The following is a 23,130-nucleotide window of genomic DNA, read 5'->3' as shown; positions in this document are numbered from 1 at the left end:
TAAAAATGCGACCATGATACCGCTTCTGTACGGATATGATGGTCGTTCTTGTCTACGTGACAACGTGATAAAACGGTGTCCGTCACTTTCTATCACAGTGTGACAGTTACGAGTACCTACTTTATCACGTGGATAAAGATGGATAAACCCATCCATAATATGCGGGCTGGATATTAATATGATTGAAAATATTTCGACATAATTTATTGTATAGGTATCTCACAGCCATGGAAGAGACGTTTGATTCTTTCCGAAGTTTTGATTATTATTAAGAGTATTTTAAACATTTGTATGAAATCGATTTTTGCTCCTATTTTCTACAATAATAAACAATTCGGAAAGAGTCAAACGTAGAGGCATAGCTATGATTAATACATCATATTATGTAAAAATATGTTCCATAATGTCAATACCATCATCATCATATCGGTCAGAGCACGTCAACTGCTGGACATAAGCCTCCCACAGAGTGCCACAATGACCGGTCCTGCGCCACCCGCATCCAGCAAAAAATACACAGAGAGGAAAATGGGAATTACAATTGTACCGAGAAGCGGCGTCCCCTTTCCTCTTAATTGAATAAAATAAATTAACCCTACGCAGGAGATAACGCGAATAGCGAGAAGTAACGCAGAAATGATAAAAGAACAATTAAGGCTATAAATTATAACAATTAAGGAGATAAACGAGAAGGATGAAACGATAATACATTTGAAATTCTGTATGTCATACCGCGCACTTGGACGAAAAATACGGCAAAATGAATGGAGGATACGTATTTAGACTTTTAAAATGTATTTATTTATTTATTTATATTTAGATTCTCGAATTTAAACTGTTGTGAGACATACTAACATTGAATAATTTTACGGTTTAGTTTAGACTCACTTGTTTTTAGTCACTCGCGCGACATTCAAATATATTTAAATATAATTAGTCATTCAAAGATTTAGATTCCTGTTTATTTGTATAATACACTTCTAAAAATAAATAAAAAAAAGATCAAAGCTCTTAAGTTATGATGATGATGACGATGTGTTATAATGATACATATTAAATATATAAAATTGAATTTAGTTGTATTTCGCAACAAGGATCGTCCTGTAGGTCGTGCCGATTAGTGACCAAGTGTAACAATTGAGATCGGTATCGTCTTGGGTCGTCCCATTCGTTTTTCGTCAAGTTCTTAAATTAGTCCTGTTCTGCTTTCGTCACTCATTCTACATTGAAAGCCACCGACGATTGTGACGAATGTAGAATGGGTGACGAAAGCAGAATAGGACTAATTTAAGAACTTGACGAAAAACGAATGAGACGACCCAAGACGATACCTTGAGATTAGCTCCACGGCTCCAGTGGCGCCCAACGTGGGGCCTCTTCCGTCACAAGTTTTCCAAGCGCGCCGTATTTTTTATTCCTATCTAATTTGCTGGGTTTACGCGCCCCCTAACCCAAATTGCTATCATGTTCAAAATACCCAAATATTCTTTAAGCTTATTACGCGGCCCACTTTTCATAATGAGATATTCGTCTGTCCAAATTTCATCATGAGGGTTTCCCGCCTAATTTAGATGCTATCTGCAAATTGCGTTTTATTTGAGAGCTCTTCACGTCTCAACAATAAACCGGGGAATATATTTGGATTTTATTGTTTTTGCTACTTTCTGTGATTTGAATCGGGTTCGTATATCCCGTTTTAGGTTGCTAAGAGATAGCGAATACGAAAGGCGACTCGCTATTACGCTCGTGGATCAAAACCTTCGCTTGCTCGGGTATCATTAGTATCACGAACGTTTAAACAACAACTTGCTCCCTTGTAACAAATAACTGTTTTCATCGGTATGATATTAAGTTAAGAGTATATATATTAAGAATGGAAGGAATAAGCTGGAAAGAGAGGAAAAAAAATACGGAAGTATTAAATTTGGTAGGTGAGAAGAGATCTCTGCTAAAAACAATTGAAAACCGAAGGGGAAACATGTTGGGGCACCAGATACGTCACGATACTTACATAAAGTCTATAATTGAAGGCAGAATAGAGGAACAGAGAGGCAGAGGAAGATCGAGACGTGCATAATATTGATCAGGCCAAAGAGAAAATTAACGTAGTGACGTATCAGGAGCTCAAAACAGTGGCAGAGAAAAGAACGGAATGGCGAATACTCTACCGACAAGAGCTAGGCTCTTAAGAACAATGATGATGATGATATTACAGTTAGGTATAGTGCAACATAAAATAGAGTCAGACCAAGAAGCAAGAAGCAGAAGCGGATTTGATAGCCCACGCAGTTAAAGTGTTATTTTAAACGTCAAACTTCTATGAAATGATGACGTATATCAAATCTGCTGCAGACTTTTTTTGGTCCAACTCTAGTAGAGATTAAATAAATTGGACCTAAAAACATCCATGCTAAATTGTTGCCATGTTTATGCATTTCACGTCAAAAATATGACAGTGCGTAAGAAGCGACGCCCACAATAATTTTCTACAAAATTTTGTCGGACTATACGGTAATCCGCCCACACTCCTGGCAACCCCTACTTAAACAAAAAACATCTAATCACCGTCTGAAAACTCTTGTTTCTTTCAAGTGTGCTCGAATCGACTTTGACAACGTACTTTCTCATTACGGCATGTTAAAAAATAACCATTGTTATGTAAATTTCAAGGGAAACGGCAAGGAAGACATAATTTTTTTGTGGTTTGTAATTCATTTTGAGACAATGGGCGCCACGCACCTCCTTTGACCTATTTTAACAAGCTTTTTATTATATTCCTTGCAATGTTGAGACTCAGTAATTACGTGATTTATAATATTAATTCCTTAAAAAAAACGTTTACAGATAATTAAATATTTTTACCTACAAGTGTTTATACTAAACATAAAAAGAAAGAAACATATTTCCGATCAAAACTCATCCTGTATAATGTAGGTACAGTCTGGCTACTGAAATTTTACCTAAATATTTGGCGGGAAATTCAAAAAATTATAGTTTTGACACTAGAATAAAGGCGCCCACTGATTAACAGTCCGCCGGACGGCATCGGCCTGTCAGTTAGAACAAAATTTTGACCGTTCCGAACAACTGACAGGCCGATACCGGCCGGCGAACTGTTAATCAGTGGCCCCCTTAAGGATATAAGTAAGTTAAATTTACGTTGACTTGCACTCAAAGTCAGCTCACATAATTTCTACCACTATGTAAAGTACAGTCAACGATAAACACTTATGTTAACACTTTCTCACCATTATACCATTGTAACAAGGCGAAAAATGAAATGTAGAAATAAGACCTAGCTCGATAATACCGTAATATTAACCCATTACCAAAAAAAAATACAAAAGTACTATGCCAAATATGCTAAATGCTAAGTATCAAAATATTTATAGAGCACCAACCTTCTAATTTGTTTACATTTGTTTAGGAGTTGTAAACATTGCAGTTTTTCGCTATACAACGCTACACGTCGACTTCGCACATTGTCGTAATTAATCACGAACTTAAATAATAGTTTGTGAACCTCACTCAGTATAGACATTATTAATGTTATTTAAAATAAACCTTATAAACCGCAAACAATTTGAATGAATGACATAAATTGACAACTGACTTTTAGCTTTTTTTTTAAATCATAGACAATTGGTGATGCAACAACGAAATATCTGTCAACAATGTTTGGCTGGCCAGACTCTACCTACTACAAAATCTCGAGGAAACTTAACAAAATGTGGAAGAATAAACTTTCGCTATATACTTTGTAGCTTTGCCTGAAAGATGGTCTAGGAAGTTTAAAGCTGCAATGATAGAACAGCTTTCGAGGTTCGAGGGATTTTGTGGGGCATGGCACACTGCGTCCGAATCGCACGTCGCTCGGAAGTATAAGCGAGACAGCGCTATGCGCGTATTGTAGCGATATCCCGCTCGCACGTCGGTGTGACGTGTGAATCGGTCGCAGTGTGCCGTGCCCCTATTTCGTTTAGTACTTGGGAGAGGAAAATAAAGACCTTCACTTAAGTCAGTTTAAGGGGAAGTAAAGTAACATTTTAGTTAAAGGTATTTTACTTGTTTGGTTTTTATTTTGGTAGTTGGTATAATTATATTAAAATATTGTTAATTTTATTTTATTAAACCACTTAAATTATGGGCACTTCTTTTAACTGTTTAAAGTCTTGATCTCCTTATGGATTTGTCGTTATGAGTCAGAAAAATGTGTTATTTTTCTTCCCCACATTCTTTGAAAATACAATACAATACAAATCCACTTTATTGCATAACCTCAATAAATGTGTAAATGGAAACATACATAATACCGGGTGTGGCCTGTAACACGAGCAAATAATTAAAACATAAATTGTACTCCTCAAACGGTGACACTTTTGCTCAACAACTTTTATAAATTATGAATATTTAGACTCCCTATTTTTCATACAAAATAAATATTATCTTCAATGGACGCCATCGCCACACCATATCATTGTGATCGACGTGGCTTATCACGCCTTAAACATAACAAAATTCTCAATACATTGCCTCTTAGAGTAAACTTTAATTGTATTAAAAATCAAACCACAAGTTATTTTTAAAAATCGCTTAACAAATGTTGATCAGTATGAGGAGTGCAGCCTACAATTTAATTTTTTGCTCATATTACATGCCACACCCGGTATATGCACACAGAAGACCACTTTTTTAAATGTACAATTTTTAAATAATATTCATTTTGTTTGTTCCAGAATATATCAATATTAGTGGTGCTGTTATATAGTTGGAGGATTGGAGTTAATGCCAAGCGTTATAAGGAGTTGGACGATGTTTATTATGGTGAGTTGCTAATTATTTAGATACTTTATTATTTTATTTTTATTAGTCTACTAGCTTTTGCCCTCGACTTCGTCTGCGTGGAGTTAGTAATTTGGGTAGCTTATTTTTATCCAATCTGCGTTTTATCGATTCCCCATACAAACTTCCACCCCCCATTTCACCCCCTTAAAGGGTTATATCTGTGATAAAAACTACCCTATATCCTTTCTCGGGACTCAAACTATCTCCATACCAAATTTCAACTAACCTAACCTAACCTAACAGACAGACTGTCTGTCTGACAGACGCACATTCGCATTTATAATATTAATAATATAGATGGAAAAGAGTCACCGACTACTGGGCAAAGGCCCTCTTTCCCGCAATCCTATCCGATGCATACACCCGCCACTCTTTACAAAATATGTCAAGGTCGTCCCGGTATCTCCATTTTGTTCATCCTCTGCCCCGAGATTCATTCTGTGGGAGGTGTCAAAACAAATCGACGACAAATGGCAGTTTTTGTACGTTTCTCCCGCTTTAAAAGTTTGCTACGCCGAATAAAAAAGTTCTAAGGGTTTTGTGTTCTATTTTTTTGGTCAATAATTAGATAATGTATGTGTAGTAAGTCATAATTTATTTGTTAATTTATGTTAATTTGTATAACACATATTGACAATAAGTACATTAAAATTAAAATCCAAAAAAAATCAAATTAATAATTAAAACTAATACAATATTTAATAAAGTATTTATTCAAACAAGAAATACATGTAATATAAACAAAATAAAAACAATTATAAACTAAAATTAAAACTACAATAAGCTACAACTAAAATAACTACTAAACTAAAATAACCTATAACTATTTAATATAATTTTTTTTTTGTAATTTGTTAATTTAGGTGTGTTGTTTTCCTAGGCTTACCTATCTAAACATGCAATAAATATGTATAAATATATTGTATTATATTCAAAAGTCTGAACATATTTACATAATTTACCTATCCATCAAAAAATAATTTTCGCTTGCAAATATCATCTAGGCCCAGGCAGAGATGGCGGGACGACTTTGTGCCTTCCTTAACAACTGACCGGAAGAATCCCTATCAAAATCAAATCAAATCAAAGCATTTATTTTCAGGCTACTAAGGCCCATAGATACATACCTTACAAACTAACATATATATACAATAATAAAAATCTTAAATACTAAAAAATCATTTTCGTGACGCAGTTTTCTGTTGCGTTGTCACTTGCTCTGGTGTGGTATGGCTATATTGAGAGTTATGGAGAACCAGTGGAGAGGCCTTTGCCCAGCAGTGGGACACATATAGATGGTCAAGCAAATCTTGTCAGTAGAAAAAGGCGCGAAATTCAAATTTTATATGAGACGATATCCCTGCGCGCCTACAATTTTCAAATTTGCCGCCTTTTTCTACTGACAAGATCTGCTTGACCAAGTATATAATAAACTTACTGTATCATTTGTGGGATACTCAAATGGGCTAACAAGAAAAAATATCCTTCCAATCTTCATCATCATCATATCAGCCATTTATCGCCCACTGCATAGGCCTCTCTTCTAGTACGCCACTTGTCCCGGTCCTGAGCTAATCTCATCCAGAAGTGACCCGCAATCTTCCGGATGTCGACCACCCAACGAGCCAACGGACGCCAGGCGCTTCTTTCATCCGAAAGCGGACACCGTTCTGTTAACATTTGTCCACCTGCCATCACTCTGCCTAGCAACATGTCCCGCCCAACTCCATTGAAGTTTAGTAATGACTAATGACGTATCCGACATCATACAATCTTGCTTTCCTAAAAGTAAATCTTCGCCTTAAGAGAATCGTGGGCATTTTGTCATCGTTCTCCCTACGGTATTCAGTCATTGTCAGGTAAATGAGAAACATCGCAATTAAGGCATTAATGGGTAAGATAAATTAATGCCAAGTAATGCCTTTGTAATAATTAATAATTGCCTTTGTAATGCCTTTATAATTGTGTATTCTACTAAGTAGACAAAAAGTTAATCAACCTTACAAGTCCGATGTACTTACTTGTATAAGTACCTACGAATTGCCTTTTTACAATTACCATAGTTTTATTTAGTCTTATTTTAGTTTCGTCTGTAATTGTAGTCTTAATAATTATCATCATCATCAGCCCGTTTCAGTCCACTACTGGACATAGGCCTCTCCCAAGGTACGCCACGTGGCCCGGTCTGCCGCTTTATGCATCCAGTCGCTGCCGGCCCTCTTGTGCAAGTCATCCCGCCATCTGGCCAGGGGGCGTCCCACGCTACGTTTGCGTTGATATTTATATTATTATATATTTAATTTCTGATAGTAACCCAGTACAAATTAAAATCAGAAAATCATAGAAATATTTGCAATCATAGTTTCAAATTCAGACGCACAAAAATTGCCCTGGGTCTTACAACGATGAAATAAGACAATAATTAATTTTAGTTTTTATAAATTTTATAACCTTCATTTTCTTCATATAGGTACTCTTAAAATTATGTCATAACATCCAGAGAACATAGAAAAAACATTTTTTTAATTATTAGTCGCGTGAAACTCACGTTTCACTAAAAAAACAACTAAAGTAACGTCAATCTGTATTTTCGCGTTTTCCTCATGCCATTAAGACGCCCAGCCGAAATTAAGAAAAACGAGCACAAAATGCCTTTGCCTAGCTAAAGCCTTTGAAATACTGCAGACTTTCTCTAATAGACTTATTGTGAAATGTTAAGAGTCACACCCAGCCAAGAAGCCGCTCCTATACAATAATGCGCAATTGGGTCCATATTGGGTCGCATAATAATTGATTGTCCTAATTTAATGTTACGTATAAAACTCATTTCGCATAATGGTTATTGTGCTGAGATATTATAACACAAACCTAACCTAACCTAATTCTACACAACCTATGAAAAATATTTTCGAAAATTCTTTCTGTTTCAGCTGGAGAAAAAATATGCGAAAAGAGTTTTATGCGTAACGTTACATTATGACAATCAATTATTATGCGACGAGATAGGATCCCCGCGCAATTACATATGTAACTGTAAACTACCACTGTTCACAACTTTAGGCTTGAAAGTTTCCTAAACCTAACCTAACTTAACCTTAGGCGAATTTTCCAATATTTTTTGGCTGCTATTTAACTGATCACCAGATTTAATAAAAATTAATACCAAAAAAATGTACTTTACCACCCTAAAATAATGAATGATCACCAAAATTATAACACCATTTTAATGTGAAATGATTACCAATTTTATTACATTTTACTATCCTATTAAAGGAAATGACACCAAACTAATCATTATTAACCCAAAAATTGTAAATGATTACCAAATTTCAAACCCCATTTTAATGTCAATTGATAACCAAATTTTCACATCGTGATATCCTATTAAATAAAATGACACCAAAATAATCATTGTAAACCCAAAAATAGTAAATAACCACCAAAATTAGAACTCCATTTTAATGTAAAATTATAACCAAATTTTTAAATCTTGCTATCCTATTAAAGCAAATGACTCCAAAATAATCATTGTAAACCCGAATATAGTAAATGACCACCAAAATTGTAACCACAATTGTTTCTGTATGGGTCACAGATCAAACCTAACCTAACCCACTTTTCTAGTAGAATTTCGTTTCTGTAAGGGTCGCAGTTCAAACCTAACCTAACCCACTTTTCTAGTAGCATTTCGTTTCTGTATGGGTCGCAGTTCAAACCTAACCTAACCCACTTTTCTAGTAGCATTTCGTTTCTGTATGGGTCGCAGTTCAAACCTAACCTAACCCACTTTTCTAGTAGCATTTCGTTTCTGTAAGGGTCACAGTTCAAACCTAACCTAACCCACTTTTCTAGTAGCATTTCGTTTCTGTAAGGGTCGCAGTTCAAACCTAACCTAACCCACTTTTCTAGTAGCATTTCTTTTCTGTAAGGGTCGCAGTTTAAACCTAACCTAACCCACTTTTATAGTAGCAATTCATTTCTGTAAGGGTCGCAGTGCTAACCTAGCCCACTTAACTGATAGCAGTACAAACCTAACCTACTTTTCTAGTAGCATTTCAGTATGCTCCTAGAAAAGTAGGTTAGGTTAGATAGGTATATGGTGCGGGGTACGGGGGGTTGAGCGGGAGGGGCTAATAATTTTGGCAGCATTTTACTTTATTTGGTAATATGTATACATTTTTCGGTAATCATAGTGTTTATTTAGGTGAAAATATCGCATTAATTTGGTCTTCAAGATTTGGTGATCATTAATGATTTTTGGTAATCATTCAATATATTTGGTATTCGAATACAATTTGAAGTGCAGTCGTAATTAAAACGGTGGTACTTTTGTAATTTTAGGCCTTATTTTTTTGGTGTTCAGTAATTTTTTTTGGTAAGCATGATTTTTTTATTTAGGGTACCAAAGTATTTTTTGGTGGTCATTATATTTGTAGCCATATTTTTTATCAATTTCACGCAAAACAATATCCAAGCATTACCGAATTTCCATTAAAGAAGACTTGAAAGGATTTATTATGGCCCCAAATCCACGAATAAATTTTCCCTGTATAGGGACATATATTTTCTCAGCCGATACAATACAACGCTTAAAGGAAACCAATTTTGCCCGTAGAGGGGGGTGACTACACGTTCCGAATTGTAGGGACGTCCCAATTTTCAGACCATGTCCTAATATTCGGAGGAACACTGTCCCGTAGTTTTGATCAGTATACCTACACCAAAAATGTAATAAAAAAAACCGAGCTAGTGCGAGTCGGACTCGCGCACGAAGGGTTCCGTACCATAAAGCAAAAAGAAAAGGGAAAAAAATGCAAAAAGAAAACGGTCACCCATCCAAGTACTGACCACGCCCGACGTTGCTTAACTTTGGTCAAAAATCACGTTTGTTGTATGGGAGCCCCACTTAAATCTTTATTTTATTCTGTTTTTAGTATTTTTTGTTATAGCGGCAACAGAAATACATCATCTGTGAAAATTTCAACTGTCTAGCTATCACGGTTCGTGAGATACAGCCTGGTGACAGACAGACGGACGGACGGACGGACAGCTCAGTCTTAGTAATAGGGTCCCGTTTTACCCTTTGGGTACGGAACCCTAAAAAGCTTATGTTATTACACAAAAAATATTTTCAATATCCATTGTTAATTTTTGACAAGCTTATAAGCTAAGTATTTTTTTTTCGGCCTTTACGCGGGCTCTGTCACTGTAAAGTAAAGATAATAATTATATTGATTTCAATAAGTAAATAGAAATATTAAAAGTCACGCATTTTCACTCTCAGTCTCTAATTTTGAATGTGGCTTCTACTTCTTCCTCGTGTTTGCCACAGCTCACGGGAGCCTGGGGTCCGGTTGACAACTAATCCCAAGAATTGACGACGGCGCTAGTTTTTAATTTTATTGGGTAGTCCGGTTTCCTCACAATGTTTTCCTTCACCAAAAAGCAACTGGTAAATACCTAATAATATTACGCACACAAGTTTTGAAAAACTCATTGGCACCTACGAGCCGGGGTTCGAACCGACCTACGGGTTGAAAGTCGCACGCTCATACCGCTAGGCCGACAGCGCTTCCTAATTTAGAATTATGGCTGTCCCGTAAAATAGGGAATCTGTGGTAACCCTACCTATTCAGGTATAAAGAATGAGCAGGTATTAAGAAGAGAATGGGCGATTAGCAATAATGAATGTTTGGAACTCGCACATTGCGCTGTTGAGCTTGTTATCGGGTTTATTTTTACGGTTCCGTACCCAAAGGATCAAAACGGGACCCTGTTACTAGGACTCCGCTGTCCGTCTGTCTGTTACCAGGCTGTATCTCACGAACCGTGATAGCTAGGCAGTTGAAATTTTCACGAATGATGTATTTCTGTTGCCGCTATAACAACAAACAGAATATAATAAACATTTAAGTGAGGCTCCCGTGTAACAAGTGTGTTTTTTGCCGTTTTTTTGGATAATGGTACGGAATACAACGTGCGCGAGACCGACTCACACACGTCCGGTTTATTTTTCCAACTGTCATCCTGTCCAACTGTCTGAGATTAGGGCAATTGCGAAAACTTGAGAGAAACTTGAAATGATAAAACTTAATTGAAAATAAATAAATTTGTAACTATGCCAAATCGATAATAAACTGAATATATAGAAAATAAATTATGCAATATTAAAATCTACAATACCAAATCAAAGTTAGGTTCATTCAGCACACATTCTTGCTGTCCGTGATTGTCCGACTCTCCCCTACATTACTGCGGCTTTCGCCTCATTGCTCCAAAGTGAAAATGCCGTTATTTTTCAAGGGAAAAAGCTTGTTAGGGAATCTTTTGTGTCTGGAACATCGTCTCTTTGTGCTTATTTCAAGTTCAAGGCATTACATTTTGTAATTTTGCACGCGCGAGACATTTTGTCATCTTGTATTGTGGTAAATACACCAATTTGTTCTAATGACAAGTACGAAGAAGCGGACACATGATACGAATAAGTTATGACAAGAAAAATGGCCCCAAAAATACTTTTGTTAACAAAAAAAAATATTCCGTATTTATATAAAAGTTGTCTGGAAGAGATCGCTCTTTAGCGATAAGACCGCCTGTTGGAATCGGATTTTGACAAAAATTAGGACCAATCTGTAAATGTAAGTAAGTAAGTAAATACACTTTATTGCACCACAAAGAAAAATACGATAACAGATGTAATATTATCAAGCAAAAAAAAAATCCGAATCAGTTGATTAATGAGTTCTGAGGTAATTAACTAACAACCATAATAAAAAACCTTCAACCGAATACTAAGCCCTTCTCGAGAAATCCTTTATTAGGAATATTGAAGTCAAACATAACAAATCTTACTTCTGGTACAAATTAACAGGTAAAAACTCGATGTTACATAGAGTTAGACAAATAAGTCTGCAGCAATTTTGATAGCCCACGCAGTGCAAGTGTTATCATACCTCATAATTTCATAGATGTTTGACGTTTAAAATAACACTTGCACTGCGTGGGCTATCAAAATCGCTGCAGACTTTTCTTGGTCTAACTCTAACTCTATTTTGAATCACGCGTCTGTAGTAATTAATGTTACGTTGCTTATTTTATGTAAGTACTCTAGAAAGAACAAATTGACATACCAGCAGGCGTGGGTCACTCCGCGATTTCGTCGCTATGCTACAGGTAGCTAAAAGTACATCCGTTCGACCCCAATTTTGGGGTTTGCCATAAGCCGCGCGTGGCGCTGTCGCCACCTAGCGGCCATATCTGTGCTGATCGTAACAGACGCGTTTTGTTAGAGAGTGAGTCTTCTGTACCTAGTACTGTTATTTATTCTGTGATACCAGGCCAAAAATTCAAGTGCAGGAAATACGGCGAGTACTTACTTATTCAAAACCTGCGGAAGCTGTTTTAAATTTCAAGACACGATTCTGTCGTAAAATACGCCACCTTACATCAATATGTGCATAGGAAACTTTACCTTAAGAGTGACATTCCATTTCCAACTGCAGCTGCAATACTGTTCATTTTACTATGGAAATTGACAATGACAGCGACGCGTTTCCATAGTAAAATGAACAGTATTGCAGCTGCAGTTGGAAATGGAATGTCACTTTAAGTCTTGGGGCCCGATTCGGATTTTGAAATAGACATCTATTAGATATCTTTTAGACATCACCAAGATACGATAACGATATGTTTAAAATCTAACCTGTCAAATTTGACATTGAACGATTTCCACAGGATATGACTTAGAGATCTAATTCACATCTAATAGATATCTTAATCTATCTAACGTAAAAGTGACATTGGTTGCCCGAATTACGCTGCAAAAGAGAACTAGTTGATATCTAAACTATAACGTATCTAGAATGGATCTAGTACGTATCGTCTCTTGTGAATATCTTGAAGTTCGAATACGGCAGCTGATCTAAGGCCCGGTTCACATCTAAGTATTCCAGTAAGTATAATGATTAATGCGACATAAAATAGAAGAAATTAATTAAAGCAACTAAAAAAATTCCATAAGTAAAAAATTTTTGCTATGTTCAAGCATTTTACGTCAAAAATGTGTCAGTTACCAAAGAGAATGAATAGTATAGAGGGGTCCTGTCATAGTAAATTTTGTAGTCATTGTAAATTTACTGCCATCTATCGACACACGACTAAAACTCAAAATAAACACGTATAAAATTATCAAAAAAATGTATATATATATGGATAAATGATTTTATTATTTTTATATCATTTTGCCCCATGTTCATTCACTGATAATTATCTAAATACATTATTAGAGTCTGTGCGGAAAGAGAAGAGTCGTGGAATGTATGGGGTGCAATACATTCCATGACTCTTCTCTTTCCGAACAGACTCTATATCTAAATATATCCTATTATAAATCACCTAGCCTAAGATGTTAAATGAATAAAGGAAACAATGATTGAAACATGTTCCAATATAGTATGTTTCAATACGCTTTATTCAATTCTATCTAGCCCTATTTTCGTTTTTTGCTAGAAAAGTTTCGTTGAACATTATGTTTCAGCCGTGACGTCTCATACATCACGGGATTATGGAAATGAGAGTGATGTATTAGATAGAACTTAGGGGCGAGAAATTAATTTTCATATCTCATGCTCTGAAAGTGGGTCGTTGTTGTTCTAAAAGGTGCGCAGAAAGTGATACGTTTATGCTCTAGTGCAGAAAAGTGGTGTACTCCTCTGCGTCCCCGTCCCACGAACAACTGGGTGGAAACAAAATGGAAAATAGTGTCTTTATTTCCTCGCCTGGAACAATTGGTAATTGTTTAATTTTATTAATCCCACGTTGATCCTTTTTTTTTATAAAAAATGATATAAGTGAATTGTTAATAACAAATTATTCTTGATTTATTTCGTTGAATTCTATTTACTCGATTTCATAAGGCGGGAACCAAAAGGAATACACCAAAAATATTTTTTTAAACCTTACTCTTGCGTAAATGGGCAAAGGCAGAATCTTATACAGCCACAGTTAAACGTTTGTACGATATTAAATTGATTTTTAAAGATATTTAGCACTATATTCATGAAAATAAAATACAAGAAAAAAATTACTTATATTATTAATTAAATTGTTATTTAATATTTAAAATACTTTTATTATGTTATTACGTGGTGCAGCGCACCAAGGTCGCGGTGCGGTCCGGTAGTCTGTTGCGGCTTTTAGAACGAAAAAGTATAAAATTAAAAAGTAAGAGGCAATCCCGCTGATTTTCATACTATAATGAACAAATCATTTAAAATTTACTGCAGTTTGTTAAAAAATGTGTGTTTCGTAAATATTGCAATCTAAATGATTTTCGCTAGGGGTTATTACTCGTAATCACACCTGTAAAGTCTCCGATTGCAAGTTAATTCCTAAGGAAAATAAATCATGGCCGTAGATCTATTAGGTACTTCCATTACTGATTTTGCGAAATTGCCTTGTCTTGTTTGGTTTCCTCGCATTCGATATGAAAAGTAGAGTGTTTAACTCGGGTGAAAGGCACCCTTGGTTAACAATCTACTATTGCGACGAGAGAGGAGAGTAACAAGTTTTTAGGGTTCCGTACCCAAAGGGTAAAACGGGACCCTATTACTAAGACTTCGCTGTCCGTCCGTCCGTCCGTCCGTCTGTCACCAGGCTGTATCTCATGAACCGTGATAGCTAGACAGTTGAAATTTTCACAGATGATGTATTTCTGTTGCCGCTATAACAACAAACACTAAAAACAGAATGAAATAAAGATTTAAATGGGGCTCCCATACAACAAACGTGATTTTTGACCAAAGTTAAGCAACGTCGGGAGTGGTCAGTACTTGGATGGGTGACCGTTTTTTTTTTGCTTTTTTTTGTTTTTTTTTGCATTATGGTACGGAACCCTTCGTGCGCGATTCCGACTCGCACTTGCCCGGTTTTTTATGTAATTTACATGTTTTACAAAATTGTGACAGCATATGTGACAAGATTGTTGTGGCTGGTGGTGAGACTTAAGTCACACAAACCCGGAGCCAAAAAGCTGCTCCCCTACAATCCCTGCTATTCTCTTTTTTTGAATACATTATAAAACATCTCCGTAACTAGAACGTAAGTTTTCGTTGCTAAAAATTTGTTACATAACTATTTGCCGTGACTTATTTTTCAAATGCTTTCAATAAAAAAATACATCAAGATTGTTTACCGTTTTTCTAATGCCGAAAAAACGAAGTAAGTATAGGCGAGATTGTTTGATTGGAAATTGTTTGTTTATTTCTAATGGTTCGTGCCAATAGAAAATATCTAAGTATTAATACTTAATTGTAAACTGAATTTAACCGTGTATCTCGGTGAGAACTGCTGGGAAGGAAAAAGCATGTTTTAGTATGTAAGTAAGTTAGTTTTTAATCATTTTACTCTGTCGTTCTTGACGTGTAATAAATAAAATAAAATAGATGCAAATCAAGTACTTATACTTACTTACTGCCGTGGCGCAGCGAACCGAAGTGGATCTTGGCCTCTGACACTAAGGAACGCCATGCTTCTCTGTATAGCGCCGTTTCTGTCCAATCGACGGCACCGAGCTCGTTCAGATCTTTCACGGCCAAATCAAAATCAAATGTGAATGTCAAATTGAAATTAATTTGTAAAGTGTGAATATCGCCCTTGATGTACAAAGCTATAGTTCTATTCAGTCTAGTTCGGAGTGGTTTTGGCTTATACTTACTCGTAAATAATTCATTAGTTTGAACCACAAACGCAACAACGTTACAGTTGTCACCGTGCCAAGGCCTGTAGTGTTCAATATTAATTGCCTAGTCACGTGTAATGGGATTACTTGCCCAGTTAAGGTGCTATTTGAATTGTGGCAGCAATGTGCTTGCAGCCTCGATAGAGTGCTGCGACGCAATTTATCGACGCTACAGCATTAACGTCGCAACAGTAAAGGTCCGTTTCCAACTGCACTACCGTTATGACGTTATTGGTGCATGCGACATTACTGCTGCAGTCTCCTTCCGAATATAACCTAAGTATATAGTCGCACCAAACAAAGTCTGCAGCGGATTTGATAGCCCACGCAGTGTAAGTGTTATATATACGTCATAATTCCATAGAAGTTTGACGTTTAAAATGACACTTGCACTGCGTGGGCTATCAAAATGGCTGCAGACTTTTTACGGTCTGACTATAAGTATTACTATTTAATAAAGAAAAGAAAAAAAAGGAAAAAAAAAGAAAAAAGATTGAAAGAGTAAATAAAGAAAGAGTGGCAACTCCGTACGTCAGTTTTTTACCAAAACACGCGTTATTTCGTAGTGGAATCTAGCGTCAAGTAGAGGAATTGTCCAGTACTGCTAGTTGACAATAGATGTCGCGGCAAACAAATACTCTAATATCCACCAATTTCCAGCTAATTTATTTTCAACTTCTGCTTATAATATTAGTTGTAAATAAATAATAAATAAATAAATAAATATTATAGGACATTCTTACACAAATTGACTAAGTCCCACAGTAAGCTCATGAAGGCTTGTGTTGTGGGTACTCCGACAACGATATATATAATATACAAATACTTAAATACATAGAAAACACCCATGACTCAGGAACAAATATCTGTATCATCATACAAATAAATGCCCTTACTGGGATTCGAACCCAGGACCATCGGCTTCGCAGGCAGGGTCACTTCCCACTAGGCCAGACCGGCCGTCAAAATTGTTTGTATTAGTAGTACATTTTCATCAGTAGCGACACTTGTGACATCTGGTGTGAAGTAGGGGTACTGATAGTTCCACTGCTTGACGTTAGATGTCGACTATGAAATAACGGGCATTTTGGTAAGAACACTGATGTACGGAGTGACCACTCTTTCTGTACTTATATTACTCTATGGTATTACCAGCCGTTATAAGTTTCGGCAAAGAGAATAGATAGTATAGAGGGGTCCTGTCATAGTAAATTTTGTAGTCACCGTAAAATTACGGCCATCTATCGACACACGACTAAAACTCAAAATAAACACGTATACAATTATCAAAAAAATGTGTATATATGGATAATAGTTATTTGTTTTATAAGGGGGCAAAGTTGTTGTTGAATTGCAAAGTAAGCCTTTCCGAGCTGGTGTGGTGAAAATGATTTTATTATTTTTATATCATTTTTACCCATGTTCATTCCCTGATATCTATGTGTTAAAATTGTTAAATATGAAACGGGGTCGTCACGCAATCTAGCCAACCATAGGCCAAAGATGTGTGCGCCATCTATCCGGGAATGACTTTTTCTTGATTTCCAGGGCACGTTTTTTTCTTAGATTTTATTCATCTTATACGAAGTTATATATGTCTTTGGTTTCGGTAATGCGAAAAGTTTCACATAAACTTTCGTAGGTAATATAGGCTACAATACAATACAATATTATACTCGTTATTTCTTTTGCAATAATATTATGTCTTCTGCTAACTTTCAAATCTTATTGTTGTACTTGTATTAACTTTGAATATTAAGCATAGACGTATTCTTTGATAGAAAGTTTTGTACTTTAGTAGAATTATTAAGTAGTTTTCTACATCTTTAATTTTATTTCATTCAAGTTTTGTCTGACAATTATTGCTCTTGAAATTAGAACGTGGAAGTTTATGCATCCAATTTTAAAATCTTTGGACCTCAGTTGAAAATGAAATTGAACTGGTAGCAGCATTCTGATTTTAAAATCTGCTTCGATTTTGATATACCTTACTCGTATAAATCACTACTTACGCGCGAAATGCATTGCAAACAAGTAACTTTGTAGTCGCATATATTTATATAGAATTACAAACATACTTATGCGTGTGAGATTTGCATACGTAACTTTCTAGATAGATAGAAAGTCCCACCAAAATGATCTGCCTTTTTGAGGAAACAATACAATACAAATCCTCTTTATTGCACAACCTCAAACAACATTTAGGTACAGAGTGACACATATAATACATAAAGACATAAAAGTATGTATATCGTCACATAGCACTCCTAGTACAAGCTTTACTCACTTTCGGGCTAGGTTGATCTGTAATATGTCGCCTAACAAAAAATAAAATAAAACAAGACAAGAGGTAACAGCAGGTCTTATCGCTAGAAGAGCGATACTTTCTTTTATTACCAATAAGTGCGAGCGAGATGCCTAATGACTCCAAGTCCAGTCTAGTTCGTGTCAAAACAATATCAAAAACGTAATAATTTGTAAACTCTGAATAGCGCTCTGTTACGCTTTTAATTAAAAGGGTTAATTTATTATAATGATGAAATATTTTGATTGATTTATTTTAATTTGTTTTAACTTACCGATTAATATTAATGAGATGGTTCAGGTGATTGTAATAAATATTAAAATGCTGTCGTATAATTTTGATAGTATACTAAAAATGGCGGCAATTAAAATTATTATCTAGCTATAGGTACCTATAACTATACCTACGTGCCTGTGATCTGAAATGACTGACTGACCAATTGAACGCAAAGATAAATACTAAAAAAACTGGATAAGTGCGAGTCGGACTCGCACACCGAGGGTTTCGTACTTTTCAGTATTTGTTGTTATAGCGGCAACAGTTCATGAGATACACAATTACACATATAATATCCCTGGCCTGGTGACAGACATACATACAGACTGCGGAGTCTTAGTAATTAGGGTTCCGTTTTTACCCTTTGGGTACGGAACCCCAAATAAAGCTTTAGATGATCCATACTGAAATCGACACCATAGGGTTACCTATAGAGGTACCCGTTCAAAACTCCAAATCGTTTAAAGATTTTATAGGAACGAAACTCTCACATTTCCTCTTAAAATGGATAGTGAGAAAATTCTTGAATCGGCACCTGAGGATAGCAGTAACTAGGAATTCTCATTATCGGTCCGGGTCTCAGAGGGACACCCTGTATACCGTACCGAACAGAGCCGAACGCGATTTTGTGGAGTATTAGAATTTACTAGCGAACCGCCCCAGCTTCGCACGGGTTAAACAAAACCTTAACAAATTATACACCTAAACCTTCCTCAATAACTCTTGATAAGTGAAAACCGCATGAAAATCCATTCAGTAGCTTTTGAGTTTATCGGGAACATACATACACATAGATTTATACACGGTGTAACATGAGGAAACCGAATAATTTTACCACGCATTTCTGAGGTCTAACGAAGGAAAAAATGTAATATGAGTATAGGTCGATTTCGTCAAAAAACATTTTTTTTTGGTTCGTTTTTTCAATTTTTTGAATGTATTTGTACATAAAAAAATAATATTATTGGTAAACTTGTCACTTAAAATTGATTTTTAGTTTTTTTTTTCGTAAAACCTAATTTTTGCAAAGTGCTACTTGTCACTTTTTGACATTTATCAATAAGGATATTTAGACTACGTCCCATAGCAGCAACATCACCATCAAAAAGGCCTTGTACACTATGTAACAATAAAAAACTTGTTTTTTTTTTTATTAATATTATCTCTAAAACTAGGCGAATTTCAGAAAAGTATATAGGAAATTTAATTTTTTGTCTCTAAATATGATCAGGAATACGCTGTTAAAATTATTCGATTTCCTCATGTTACACCGTGTATATGATTTCGTAAACCATTTGCTGTGCAATTGTAACTTTCATTCGATAGCGTGACATGACGTAGGTACGTGTTTTCGTCAAGTGTCTGTTCAAAATCCCTTACAAAAATAGACACAGCAAAGGCGAACGCTTGTCACGCATTTCATGTCGAAATTTACACTAGGGGTTCTATGGGGCTACCGCGAAAACCGAAATTCGCAAATTGCGAGGATCTTTATCTTTTACTCCAATGAAGGCGTAATTAGAGTGACAGAGAAAAATGCCCGCGATTTGCGAACTTCGATTTTCGCTGTTATAGCCCTGTACATGTTGCGGCACTGAGTGAAATATACGCTAGTCTGGCAAACATGTCCGCCACACCGTCAGTCAGTATAAGAACCAGGAAAATATATACTCATCCCTTTCTTTTTGCTGGTAATAGGTACTAGCGTAAGATGAAGATGGTTCTCTCAGTCTATGTTAGAAATGAGACAGTCAACTATAGATACGGCACGGTGTAAAAGCAGACCTCTTTAAAGCGATATGCCGCTAGTGATTTCCAACGACATTGTTTTCGCCCAAGGGTCTTTCATTCGCTATTTTGATCATCGATAGACTGTTCTAGAGTTCTATAGATATTTAAACAGATTGACTGTAAAAAGTACCTAAACAATTTCATTAGTACCAACCTACCACCTACCGGTACCTACCCACCTACTGGTAGTAGTTACCTTTTTTAACGTTGGGGAAATCCTTTTACGCATGCCACCTGGCCCGGGGGAACCTGGAGCGAGGGTGGACTAACCAGTGGTAGGACTACCGTCTAAAACCACCATCGAATGCCCACAGCCTTGTAGAAGAGCGCCGCAAGATCACTATCAGGCGGCGTAGCACGGTGGCGTTTTTATACCTGTCACGTTCTAACAATTTTGTAAGTGCGAAAGGGCCGCGCATAGTGATAGTCGATAAAAATGGAACCGTGCTGCGCCCGCAGCATTAATTTCATTAGTGATGTTATAAAAAATATTTATGTTATTCTCATTTTCTATTTAATGATTTAGATTTAGACCAAGATAAGTCTGCAACGATTTTGATAGTACACGCGGTGCAAGTGCTACTTTGAACTTTAAATTTCTATAAAATTATGACTTATTAAATAAGTTGTAGACTTATGTTGGTCCATCTCTAGCTTCAATGTTGATATTTACTCCATAAACTTATATTTAAAGTCTGATCCATCTTATATGCCAAAGTAGGTATGTCATAAGTCATAATCAGGGGTCGGACAAAAAGTGCGGATGACGTAAAAATGACGTAATCTTGTACACAGGATGATGTTTGAGTTTGTATTTAAACTTCCGTGTGACATGTAGTAACAAAGTAGTATTAATGAAGTAACAAAATAATCGTAAATAAATTCATGGAATTAATAATACAGGTGGTAGGGTGATGTAGTGAATAAAATAAACTTCACGAAACTTGTTACCATAAGGTATAATTATTTGAAATTAGTTAGAACAAGTCTGTGGAATCCTCAGATAAATAGGTTTAATAGTCAAAAGTGGGAACAGTAGGTAAGATTAGTAAAAATAAAAAAAGATAATTTGATGTTATTATACTTATTATTTAATGAAATTATGCATAGATGACTATTTTTCTAACAAGTCTATTATTGTTGTCACAGACTTAAAATATGTCATTTGACAATGTGTCAGTCAAAAACGTACTTAATCATTTCAAGTGGCGATATCGCTTAATAAAGAGGTTGATAAATGATAAGTGATAATTGTTTATGAAAATGAAAAATACTATTTGAAATCATCCTGTAAGTGGTTTGACGTCATCCGCACTTTTTGTACGACCCCTGGCTCATAATACATACAAGCCGTATTTCTTTTCCGTACACGCCATCAGATATAACGGAGTGAAGATGCTCAAAAATATCTCGCACTCTAACGCTAACAGGCGTGTTCAGATATTTGTGAGCACCTCGGCCGCTCCGATACATCTGACGGCGACTGTATACATCGTTGACATACTGCCGTATTCGAACTTCAACATATTTATTCACAAGAGACGATATGTACTAGATCCATTCTAGATACGTTATAGTTTAGATATCAACTAGTTCTCTTTTGCAGCGCAATTCAGGCAACCAATGTCACTTTTACGTTAGATAGAGTAAGATATCTATTAGATGTGAATTGGATCATATAGTCATATCCTGTGGAAATCGGTCACGAGTATCTCCAGAATCGCGCAAATGTCAAATTTTACAGGTTAGATCTTAAACATATCGTTATCGTATCTTGGTGATCTCTAAAATATATCTAATAGATGTCTATTTCAAAATCCGAATCAGGCCCATTGTTGAAATAATAACGGCTCCATTTGAAATAGGAACGGCAGAATATCGAGAAGCAATTGTTTCCAATCCCTTCGGCATTTAGCTGCAAGCATTTCTGATAAGCGCTGCAATTGCAGTTGAAGATAGACTTGTTGTGTATCAGAATCTAAGTGGTCTAGAATTTAATATTACAAAGCGAATTAGCATAACCAATAATATTATAAAATAAACGTAAACAAGACAGTGAGGTCAGTGAGTTCTTCAAAATTTCTTTTAATTTAAGGTGGTTCTCCTTGCTCGATTTTCATACAACTTTCTTGGCACCCTAGCTCCTATTATATAGGGTTTCTTCACTTGTATATGTAATGTTTGGGTAGTATATATATTTCTGTCTTCGCTTAACGTAAAAAAATACTAGATTTTGATTAAAATTATTAAGAAAAAAGCCTTTGAATATTGGTAAAATTTTGCCTCATTGGCTTGTTTGTGTGAGTGATGCTTATAGTATCGGTGTAATTCTAACATGGCGACTTCATTTGACAAGTAATCATTTTTAATTTGTCAAAGGTGTAACAGATGGCACTTTAAAACCGCAACACAGATTACCTGTGTATTTTGTTTTATTTTCACTCAATAGAGGGAGGTATATTTAATGCACAAAGCATGTTACGAGTATACCTACTCATTTAAGAATCTCCTTTCTGATATAATTTCATTCCCAGATTTAATATAACTTAATAATTATTATGATTATCACACAATAAAATACATTTATATATTTATAGAAAGGTCAGTCCAAACAATCATTCGCGTTTACGGTCGTCCACCGAAAACCCTTGTGAATTCTGCTTTCGTTTCGGTAAATGTTCTCTGGAAAAGCCTATATTTATTGTAACAATGATTTTTGAACTAAAATACCTAGCTATATTTTTCTCAAAAATATATAGGTATGTGGAGAAAAATGTCATCTTCTTGTAAATAAACAAGATTCTATAATATCTTCTGCTTGTGCATAACAATAACATTAGTAGATGATATTTTTAGGGTTCCGTACCCAAAGGGTAAAACGGGACCCTATTACTAAGACTTCGCTGTCCGTCCGTCTGTCCGTCTGTCTGTCACCAGGCTGTATCTCACGAACCGTGATAGTTGCCGCTATAACAACAAATACTAAAAACAGAATAAAATAAAGATTTAAATGGGGCTCCCATACAACAAACGTGATTTTTGACCAAAGTTAAGCAACGTCGGGAGTGGTCAGTACTTGGATGGGTGACCGTTTTTTTATTGCTTTTTTCTTTGTTTTTTTTTGCATTATGGTACGGAACCCTTCGTGCGCGAGTCCGACTCGCACTTGCCTGGT

The 23,130-nt window shown here is 35.8% G+C and overlaps 1 protein-coding gene across 1 annotated transcript in view; it reads left to right on the top strand.

The window, feature by feature from the left end:
- LOC134666825 (uncharacterized) overlaps positions 1–23,130 on the top strand; it is an 80,436-nt gene that overhangs the window by 23,449 nt on the left and 33,857 nt on the right. Inside the window, exon 3 of the mRNA XM_063524143.1 lies at positions 4,737–4,824. Within this exon, the coding sequence (XP_063380213.1) occupies positions 4,737–4,824 (88 nt within the window). The remainder of the gene's footprint in view (positions 1–4,736; positions 4,825–23,130) is intronic.

The sequence above is a fragment of the Cydia fagiglandana genome, chromosome 8 (assembly GCF_963556715.1).
Source record: "Cydia fagiglandana chromosome 8, ilCydFagi1.1, whole genome shotgun sequence".
NCBI lineage: Eukaryota > Metazoa > Arthropoda > Insecta > Lepidoptera > Tortricidae > Cydia > Cydia fagiglandana.
Note: the sequence above shows the minus strand (reverse complement) of the source record. Positions and strands in the feature narration are given on the sequence as shown.